This window comes from Oryzias latipes, chromosome 20 (assembly GCF_002234675.1).
Source record: "Oryzias latipes chromosome 20, ASM223467v1".
NCBI lineage: Eukaryota > Metazoa > Chordata > Actinopteri > Beloniformes > Adrianichthyidae > Oryzias > Oryzias latipes.
This window is the reverse complement of record NC_019878.2, coordinates 12,676,324-12,685,659: the sequence shown is the minus strand read 5'-3', so window position 1 is coordinate 12,685,659 and position 9,336 is coordinate 12,676,324. Positions and strand designations below refer to the sequence as shown.

General features: G+C 35.9%; 1 protein-coding gene across 1 annotated transcript; it reads left to right on the top strand.

Annotated features, from left to right (window-relative positions):
* Positions 1–1,984: 1,984 nt before the first annotated feature.
* Positions 1,985–5,725, top strand: bloc1s5 (biogenesis of lysosomal organelles complex 1 subunit 5). The gene is made up of 5 exons (XM_023950327.1): positions 1,985–2,214; positions 2,290–2,372; positions 4,220–4,349; positions 4,560–4,618; positions 5,048–5,725. The coding sequence occupies exons 1-5, from the start codon at positions 2,196–2,198 to the stop codon at positions 5,219–5,221; spliced, it is 465 nt and encodes a 154-aa protein (XP_023806095.1). The 5' UTR covers positions 1,985–2,195; the 3' UTR covers positions 5,222–5,725.
* The last annotated feature ends 3,611 nt before the right edge of the window (positions 5,726–9,336 follow it).

Genomic DNA, 9,336 nt, shown 5'->3' with positions numbered 1-9,336 from the left:
AAACTTTTGACTGGTAATATACAGCACTCGCCCCAAACAACGCCACTTCTCACTCTGGATGAATTAATTAGTGCTTACCACAAGTAATGTGTTTATTAATAAATGTATGTCAATATATTTGCATTTCATAAAGTGGGATAAAAAGAACTTTAAAGGCCAAAGTAAATTTCGGTCTGGTGGATTTCAGTCATAGAAAGAGATTTAGTGCCACCGTGTGGTGAATATATATATTTCTAAAATAACCATAAATGCCTTCAAATGTTTGAAAATATCTCCACTGATGTACCTAATTTCAGGTAGTTTCTGTTTACAGCATATTCCTGAAAGAAAAACACGTAACAATAAAGAGTCAGGGAATTAAAAAAAAACAGGTTAAACTAGAGCTATTTAGAACTTTAAAGAAGACTAAAATAACTATGAGTAAATTTATATTTTTATGGTTTCCTATGAATTATGCATCTTATCAATATTTTTATATTTCTTTGTCTTTTTAGGATATTACTGAAGGCATCCCTGTACTTTCTTTAAGTGCATTGTTATGTGTGAAGGAGCAATTGCATTTTGCTTAAATTCTATTGTGGATGAACACATTTATTTTTATCTTATGTTATTCAACAGTTTTGCTTTTTTTGTTTTTAGACACTAGTTATTTGACCTTTTTGTAGTTTTTCATAAATTTTTTGTTATTAATATCTGTAATTGTGCTGTTTGACATGAAGCAACATTTTCTCATGAGATTAGAAATGTGTTTTAAAACTATATTTAAAAAAAAGGTTGGTAAAGTTTAGTTTTATAGTTTTGTATCAAAGATCGAAACAGTAAAGACTATGGAAAGTCAGACTACTGCCAAAAACAAAAAATCTAAAAATGTTGAGCTGGCATTATAAAATCAAAAATTCAAAAGAGGTCGCTGGCTATTTTTGTACATAAAAAGGCTGAAGTTGACAGCACTTGTTCAGTTTTATTTAGATTTTTTTTTTCTTTTTGTGCTTTTGCTCATTTTCCCCCGCAGGTTAGGGATAAATTTAACAAAGTACAAAGATAAATCGGGATAAAAGGCCCTTTTTACTCATTTGAACCCACCAAATCGCAATAAAATCTAACTTTAAAGAGACTAACTTAACTTACTGTACCCATGACTTTTCTTCTGGGGGCAAAAAGAGCATATTGTGGGCAGTTATTTTTAGGAGTAATCATAGAGAAATCTTGTGCTGACTTGCCAATCATGAAATACCTTAACCATGTCAATTATATAAAAAGCTTTTTTGGTTTGGTTTCCACTTTAGAAATAATAACGTTACCAATAAATGATGTTTGCTCAGTTGGCCATTAAGAGAAAACAATGCATCCTTGTATTTGAGAATAGCCTTTAGCTAAACAATTTACTTTTTTTATTATTGTTAAAAGGAAGTTATAATTTATTATATTTTTAAGTAAATAAATGTAAATAAAAAATGAGAAATTTAAAAAAATAATATCAATAATAAAAAAATTGGCAAGTATAAAAATGTGTTTTTAAACTGATATGAGGCCTTCGTTTTTATAGCCAAACACAGATAAAAGAAACCTCTTAAATTTATGATCACACAACATAAATTGTGCATCCATGCCCACATCCAGATAGACTATTAGACTATTTATACATCTGGCATGTATAAATAGGCAATAAAACAGTTTCAATGTTATTGCATAAATATATTTAACCACACAGGAGGAAGCTTTAGTTAAAATAACTCGCTTTTAAAATTTTAAATTAGTTTAGTGATTTTTCAAACGTTTTGGGTTAACGGTGTATTTTAAGCAAAAACTTACAAAATATGTTTTTTTATATATTAGATGGTCTTTTTTTGTTCGTTTGTTTGTTTTTTGTGCCACATCTCAACCACAACCACGAAGCAAAAGAGAGAAGGAACTGTCAATGGGAGGAACCAACCTGAATGGAACACCCCTGTTGTTCAGTCGTTTGGTTCGGTCCTTTGCTCAAACCAGGAAGCAGTTGTTTATATTCCGCCGGAGTCAGCTGACTTGCATTAGGCCTGTAGATCTGCACAATAAACTAAAATAAAATGCCCCAAACTACCTGTAGATGAACGCTCTATACTTACAGGTGCCAATAGCTAATAGTTAACCTAGCCTCTAGCTAATAACATTTTGTACAAACGAGAAGAATTAACGCAACATAAGAGAATCTAACGATGGACAAGATTGCTAAAGGTGAGTGGAGCCCACTGCATTAGGAGAACTTTATATGTATATTTTTTAATCTGCCTGGTGTTTTTGTGGCTGCAGATGTTGGTGACATCAAGTCTCGCCTGTTGGACCACAGACCTGTCATCAATGCAGAAACTCGCTTCTTTGTCAAAGAGTTTGAGGTAACTGAGGCATCAGGAAGCAGCAGCCTGGACAGCTGCACCAGAGACTCATTTATGCATCTTTATCAAGACATTCGTGTTTTTTTGTCTTCAAAATTGTTATGCAATTGACACATATTGAGTTGGGGAATCCAAAAAGTAAGTGTTAACATCTCATTAAGGGTGTCTATTAGAGATTCACTTTCCCAATTATTTGCTTCAAACCTCAATCTTTAAATGTATTGATTTTATTTATTGATTTTTCTCAGTTTTGTTTCGGTTTGATACATGATTTGTGTATTACAAAAAAAGAAAAATTCAGAAAAATCATTTCTTAAATTTGCCAGTAAACAATAAAAAAATGACAAAACAAACTTTCATTTGGATTATACTAAGCCAAGTGTAATGTAATAAAACATTACATTCTCAAATGAAGAACTTTTAATGAGAACGTTGTGGGTAAGGGTGGTTAGTAGGAATGCAACAATTCACTTTCCCACGACTCTGTCAACATTGTAACATACAGTTTTAAACGGAGAATTGGGGCATTCCTAGTGTCAATAAATATAAAGATGCAAAAAGTTTTGTTCATCTTTAAACACATTTTGTAAGAATTTACAACTTTTTTTAAGTTTCAGCTTTTCAAAGGTGCAGCTTAAACTATATTTTCTGTCCTAAAATGTAAATGTACTGTTTTGAACTAGGAAGCTGCACTGACACTTACATTTATACCACCAATCACCAACACACGCCTGCTTAAAATTTTTGTAATTCATTAAATTTCTCTGCATTTCTTAGTAGCAGTTTTTGCAAAAAAAAAATCTTTTTTTATTTACAGTACCGGTCAAAACACCAAGTTTTTCAGTTTCTTATTAACAGTATTCTATGTACCGTAATGTTTTTTTTCACTCCTACATTAGTGGATTGTATAGTCTAGTAAAGTTGCCAAAAAAAAGAAGAAATGAAATCAATTTAAAAACCAAAATAAACGTTTTTTTTTTTTTTATTAATCTAAGGATGCATTCAGACTGGACACATTTGGTTCGCTTAAAGTGAATCAGAGATCGTTTCCACGATAATAAGGAACACATTTTCAGTCTGAAAACACCCGGGTGGACTCTGGTCCGGGAAAAGGAATCGCTCTCTGACCCATCTTTGGAGGTGGTGTCGGTTCGTTTCCAATCGGACTGAGCTTCGGTTCGCTCTGAGATTCCTCAATCCTCATAGCTCAGTCAACCAGAACATGGAAACACCAGTCGGCTCAGCGGCAGCAAAGGGGGACTGGGAGCACTGGGACCCAGGCAGGGAGGTGGATCTTAAAAACCAGGGCTGAACTGACCTGATCTAGTAGGTCAGTTTTTTGGGGGGAAAAAACCTTTTAGTGTAAAACTGAAATGATCAAAACCTTCCGTTTTGTAAACAACCTCTGGCAGTTCATAAGTTACTTTTTCACCATTTCAATTTGTTCATCGGACTTTACCACCCTAAACTGGTGGGGGTAAAAAGCGATGATAATTGGCGTGTTCCAAAACTTTTAATTGAAAGTGTAGACTTTTCCAGGCTTTATGCCTATTATTTATTCACCGCTTCTATTGCCAGCATTAATCTAACCCTATTAGCATTCACTACATTATAGGCCTCTGACAGTCAAATAAACGAAAGTCTGTTATCATTTTATATGAATATTGTTTTCACATCTTAAAAACTGGTAAATTCCCTGTTTTGAAATTTCTCAAACAGGCAGTTTCCCATTATGCTGAAATTATGTTTTTGTTTTTTGTTTTAGAAATCCAAAAATTTATAGAAGTCAAACAAAATGTAAAAAAAAAAAAAACGTCTTTTAACTGAGTTTCTTTTTTGCTGTTTAGGAGAAACGCGGAAACAGGGAGAGCCGACTGCTGGAGAACCTGAACAAGATGGTGCGAGAGGCCAACGATCAAATTGAATCCATGAACTTAGAGGAAACAAACCAGCAGCTTTCTGACATTATTAAACGGTGTAAGTCTCTGGTGATGTTCAGATAATCTTAACAGTTGACAATATTCAGTAAAATAGTACTTGTAAACACCTGTTCCACTCTATATTTAAAGTTCATTATTGTTTAGTCATCATTTCCAGCTCTGGAAGATGCTCACCTTTCATATTTATATCTGCTTTTTTTTTTTTTTTTGTACTGTTTGATTTTGCTTTGTTCCCTCTCATTCACAGTGGAAGCTGCCAACCATGTGGCAGAAAGAGTCCAGCAGAGGGAGCTAGAGGCACAAAAGGTAAAAATCCAAGCAAAGGACACAGACGGAAGATAAATATTCATGTCTTTAAGGATATTTATTAGTATTTAGTTCATGGCCTCGCGTGACCTAAAAAGTGTGTATAAATAGACATTCTTAAATTTTTAAATATCTAGCTAAACATATCAAAATATGTGTTTCTATTCTTTTCAAGTCTGAAAAAAAAAAAAAAATATCCAGGAAAAGTACATTTCAGTTTGAGTCTACAATGTATGGACTGAATAAGCAAGTGGATGTTTTCAAAATAAAAGTGTGCACTTATATTGTGGTTTTTTACTATAAACTATATTGCATTGCTCAAAGGAAAAGGGAAACTTTTGTATAAAGCAACATCAACACATTCAGTGTTGGGTTTTTTAAGACAATTGAGGAAATTTTATTTTGAAATATTTTAATTTCGTCATCCAGGGCAGCCAGCTCCAGGCGAACATGGAGAAACTCAAAGAGGACTGGTCAGAGTTTTTGAAGGAGCAGCAGGTATTAAAGGAAGAGGTGGATGAGGAGCACGCCAAGGCAGTGGGAGAACTTGGCACTCGTTTCAGTGAAAAGAAGAAAGACTTGGCCCAGTATTCATTCATCTGAGGAGTCTGAAAAGGGTGTGTGTGTGTGAAAACTGCTCCCTCATTATATGAGGAGGTCACTACAGGTGTGGACATCTGTTTTTTGCTTGTTTGAGGTTTTCTGTCGGAAAAAAACAGCAGAGAACTCTTAGCCACAAATATGGGCTAAAACTTGCATTTTACAGGCCGTCAACGTCTTTTTTGGTCATCATTATCGACGAAAACGACGTTTTAAAGAAGTCCTAATAAAAGACGTCACTTGCAAAATCTTTCAGTTGTGCCTTGGCTGGGAAATTTTCAACATTTCGGAATTTTTAATAGCCTTTGCTTGAAAGGTTTTTCAAGATAAATGGATTTTTGAAAAAAGGAAAGAGTTTGGCGCCATAATGAAACATTTTAAGAGTTTTTATTGTTTGAAATGTTTCAGAAGACAAGTTTAAATTTGAGACCATCTCATCTGTGAGCAGGAGTTTGTACAGGAAAAACGTTGCTTTGTTTAATAAAGCAGGATCATTTCTCAAATGAGCTGAAGTGTGAATTTGAAAGTGCTGCTTCTTCTATATCCGTTACACCTAAAGAAATCTGTTCTTGACTGGAATTGAGGAGCATCGTCATGACTAGTGATAATGAAGCAGAGACATTCCCAAGTGACAAGCATGGTGGTGGAATTGTCATGAACTGGGCTTGTTTTTTCATATATTCTGAGCACTATGCATTGAAGTCTGTTTTATTCTTGTTTTACAATTGAACTGTTTTAGTCAATGTGCTAATATCAAAAATATATATATCAAAATGTATGTTTTTAGACGAACATTTTTTTCTAAAGATCAAACTTATTTTTTTGTGTGCTTCAATAATGTGATTGATTTAGGAGTAATACATGTATTACATATTCTAAGTTAGTTTTTTTTTTAAAACAGAGAGACATTGCTGTTAGTTATTTACCAAACTCAAGACACAAAAAGAGGAACAGAAAGGACAGTAGCCCGAGTCAAACTTATCCTGACATCGATTTTTAGCCCACGCTGCACTACAATGAAGTGTTTTCTTTTCCTTGAAGTTTAGAATTCTTTTGGAAAGGTTGTGCTTGGTCAGGAATACGGGGCACATTCCCAGCATGGCTCAGTTATTTTAGAACATTGAATTTTTAAAAGCATTGTTCATCTTTCAACTTTTAGATGTTCCATCATTATCTGAAGAAAAGTTTGACCCAGACTAAAAAACACAATATTTTAGAGGAGAAATAGTTTGGTTTTTTTAAAAAAAACCTCTGGCAGCTTAGTAGAATTAAATTATGGGCCCTTAAGAAAGCTGCAGTGTTTTTCCATTTGCTTAGCGGTGACCTGTCCACTCTTGTACTCCCTCCAAACGTCAGAGTGAGGCACTGGAGCTGACATGTCTGCAGAGATCTCAGAGGGAAACCACACACTAGCAGATGTGGAACCAAAAGATCAGCTTTGCACTGTCCTGCGTTCGCCTGCATGCCTGCCTTTCGCCTTGGTGACTGCCATGAGCTGTCCAACGTGGGAGACAGTCCATCTTCATCTGAGACTGACAAAATAGAAGCATCAGTCCAGCATGGCTCCTTTCTATCTGCCCCCACATGTTTTCTTGGTCATTTCATGAGGACTGGAACATCTCATCATCCGCTGACAGTAAGCACCTGGTGGGCTCTTTTGCTTTAAATGTGATTTGGCAGTGAGAATATTTTCAATGTGGACATGCAACAGAAAAGGGTCCACAGGGCATGCTCTCTACATGAAAATTCAGAATACAAAAGTCATATTTCACCCTGAACAACCTTTAAAATTCATGTCAATTAGATGCCAAAGCAAATTCAGAAAATCAAAACTTGGAAAAGCCTCCTTTAGAAAAAATGAATTCCAGCAACACCAAACACTGTGATTGAAAACAAACGTTAAAAAACCAAAGTAAAAATGGCATTGGGTTAGCTGCTGCATAATTATTTTCTAATGCAAATCAGTAAGACGTCTAAAGTTAGTGGCATCAGTGTGCCGTTATCTTCCTCTGTCTGCTGCCCGACGTGTCCGCATGCTTGTTTTCTGTCTCCACAGCGTATCTAAAAGCAGCATGTTCTTCCTGTTTTACAACAAGTGTGGTGCTCTCTGACCGCGGAGCTGCTGTTGCTCGAGCCAATGTAAATGGTGAAGGAAATAGCTGCACTCAGCTGGAACTCCACTTGTTAAACAAAACAGATAAAATTAAAAGTGTGCTGTTTAATGTAATCAGATATCAAGTAAAGCAGCTATTCTGTGAGTGCGTTTGGACACTGTGTGTATAATATTTGTCCTGTGAATGAAATATATCAGCTGCCTGAGGTTTGAATGTCATTCCTTTCTCCAGAAAGAATACAGGAATTAAACTATTATTTAAAAAATAAAAAAAATAAACATTTAACTATTTTATGATTTTGCCATCTGTTTATAGTCAAACATGAAGATAAAAGATAATTTGAGGACACTTGTACAACAGCCGTGTTCCTGATTTGACAGGCTTATATGTTGCATCACTTCTGTTACCCATTAGCATTATATAGGCTGAAAGTCTTTTGAAAAATATTTTTTAACTACCTGGAAAACAAAAAACGTACTAAATTACATGGAAATTTGCTGTATTTGCCATAGTATTGTCCAGTTTTTCTGTTACTCAGCCATCAGGTTAAAGACCCACTCCAATGAAAATCGTGTTTTTGGTGTTTTGGACATATTCTTGTGGCTTTTTCTCATGCTAAGACGTATACAAAGATAATTTGGCTTAAAATTGCATTTCTAGGTCTGTTTTCATTCAGATCATTGTGAATCAGGAGCAGATGAAAAAATGCAGATGGATCTTGTAAGTGGCACGGACACGTTTCTACGGTAAGCCACAAGCTCCCTGCTCTGCTCCATACCGATACATCCACTTAGAGACAACTAACTCCATAAACCTCTTTGTTTTCCTTGTCTGAGCTGGCGTCTGGCTCAAAACTGTACGGCTAGATAGTGGGCTACCCATTTTGTCGCACCAGACGCCAGGGGGTGTTTCTCCATACTAATAGTCCTGCCCACAACTCAGAGACCAATTTTTTTTATTTTACCTAAAAAAAACATTGCAAACATTTTTACATGAGATCAAAAGATAATCCGAGTGGGACTGTAACCCAGAATGTCTGATGTTTAAAGAAGAGGGCACTTTTTTTATAAGACATGGTTTTTTAAATGCACTGTTTTGGTATGGATATGTGCTTTTGTTGAAGGACCAAACACCATGCACATGACTTCGTTTAAAGGTTGTGAATTTTCTTTTCCTTTCAGGTCACCTTCCAGTAAATTGGATGTGAAAAAAGCGTGTTGGACACAATTTCTACATTTTGTGTTGAAACAAAACAAGAGCCAGAACAGGGGTCAAGCCTCTTTTTCCAGACAGCTATTGAGAATTTTCAGCCTCTGCATGCTCTCTTTCTCTCCTTTGTGCTACATGATAGCGCCCCGCACCCCCGTTACTCAGTTACTGAGGGGTGCAAAATGAAAATGCTGGTAAAAAAGAGCTGCACTTCCAAGTTAATAACGCAACATAACAGCTCCTAGGGGAGGTGGTGATGGTTTCTCTGTGTATGGTGATACAGATGCTGATACGAATTCTTCTGGAATAGAAAATGCTCACCCAGTGGACCCCTAAATAAAAGAGTGAAGGCTCTCAAAGCTGCTGTGTGAAATAGATATTTCTCAAAAGGAAGTTTGCATGCAGTTCCAGAGTTTACAAAACATGCACTGAGTGACACATAAAAGCAAAATTTAGAGAGGAAATAGTTAGAAATTGCATATCACTTGTTTTAAATGTCGCCCCTCCCTTGTTAGCACGCTCGTAAACTCCCTGGTGAACCCTGACTCGTAAAAAAGTTCAAATTCTTTACTTTTTCTGCAGTTGTGTAGCAGTTTTCCCTGCTTGAGGGGCGCGCGCCATCTTTTCTGCAGCAGAATCTGTTACATTTAATTACGTGAGCCGCACATGACGCCCTGCATCTGCAAACCCTCAACTGCCAGCAATGCTAATAAACCAGAGCTCGGGTGCCTGCCAGGTCCAAGAAACACAGATAAGAGTCCAGCAACAACAGAAGCCTTCCTCAGTCAATCAATT

Bases quoted from the DNA above. Each gene is read 5' to 3' on its own strand.
- bloc1s5 (XM_023950327.1), top strand. The intron at 4,350-4,559 runs GTAAGTCTCTGG...TCTCATTCACAG, and splicing joins TTCTGACATTATTAAACGGT to TGGAAGCTGCCAACCATGTG. The intron at 4,619-5,047 runs GTAAAAATCCAA...TTCGTCATCCAG, and splicing joins GGGAGCTAGAGGCACAAAAG to GGCAGCCAGCTCCAGGCGAA.